At 32.6% G+C, this 1,060-nt stretch overlaps 1 protein-coding gene across 3 annotated transcripts in view; it reads left to right on the top strand.

Annotated features, from left to right (window-relative positions):
• LOC119587877 overlaps positions 1 to 1,060 on the top strand; it is a 29,378-nt gene that overhangs the window by 12,202 nt on the left and 16,116 nt on the right. For all 3 annotated transcript variants that reach the window (XM_037936580.1, XM_037936581.1, XM_037936582.1), the window contains exons 11-12: positions 144 to 293; positions 531 to 719. In XM_037936580.1, coding sequence (XP_037792508.1) covers positions 144 to 293; positions 531 to 719 — 339 coding nt within the window. The remainder of the gene's footprint in view (positions 1 to 143; positions 294 to 530; positions 720 to 1,060) is intronic.

Below are 1,060 nucleotides of genomic sequence, written 5' to 3'. Positions count from 1 at the left end.
TTTCAGGCATCAGTTTTTTAAGCTCTGTAAAATATGAAAGTGTAAACATATATTTGAATCAGTTGTAGGCCTGTCATATGATATTTGGTGCTGTGGACTTTTTTACCAGTGTCATTATGTTCAGTGAAATTATTTTTTTACAGATCCATCTAGAACCAGTTGAAGAACATAAAGCTAAAAGAAGTCGTAAAAAGCGCAAGGCCAGAAAATTGATAATTGATAATGTTACACAGATTTCACGAGAAAGCATCAGAGAACAGGCCACCAGCTTCCATGATACTATGAGGCATCAGGTAAAAAAGAAATTAAGATATTCTTTTATCACCAGTGCTTGATTATGATCATACCCACTGTTACAATAATAACTATAATATTATTAGAAGTGACAAAGCTTTCAGTATCTATTGTATGAATTTCTATCAATTTTTTGCAAAATGTAGTTTGAAATATTTATGCTTTACTAGATTATAATAACAATTACACATATTATCAGTATAATAATTTTCTCATAAACTTATAATATTTTTCAGCTTGCTAATGAAGATAAAATACATGTACAGTGGTGGGAGAAAATAGTTCCTAGCAATCAGCTACTCACCCAAGTAAGCCACCGACCCAAGATGGCTGGAGCCTTGAATGCTCTTTTGTCTCGTGGTTATCATTCAGATCCTCAGAAGGAACACTGGGATTTTCAACACCATGTTAGAAGGCAGTTACAGGTATGAGGTTATTTCTGTGATGGTTTTAACCTTTTTTATACAAGTTTTCAATAAAAGTTGCAATAATATTTTGTTTTTGGTTTAATGCAGGATGTTTTTGTGTTTTGACCTGTATATATCATTGATTCTCAAATTCTGTTCCATGGAACCCCAGGATTCAGGAATGAGGTCTTGTTTTCTGTGACACAGAATTATATGTTCAAAACAAATTTGTTTTATCAAATGGAATGTATCAGATTATGTACTTTACTGTACATGCTGTGTCTCATTATGTGCTGATGCTATATGGGCACAGATTATTGTTTCAGGGAAATGATAACACACATGAATGAGTAGGTAAT

This window comes from Penaeus monodon, chromosome 23 (genome assembly GCF_015228065.2).
Source record: "Penaeus monodon isolate SGIC_2016 chromosome 23, NSTDA_Pmon_1, whole genome shotgun sequence".
Classification (NCBI taxonomy): domain Eukaryota; kingdom Metazoa; phylum Arthropoda; class Malacostraca; order Decapoda; family Penaeidae; genus Penaeus; species Penaeus monodon.
The sequence above is the reverse complement of the archived record's forward strand: the minus strand, read 5'-3'. Positions and strand labels throughout refer to the sequence as shown.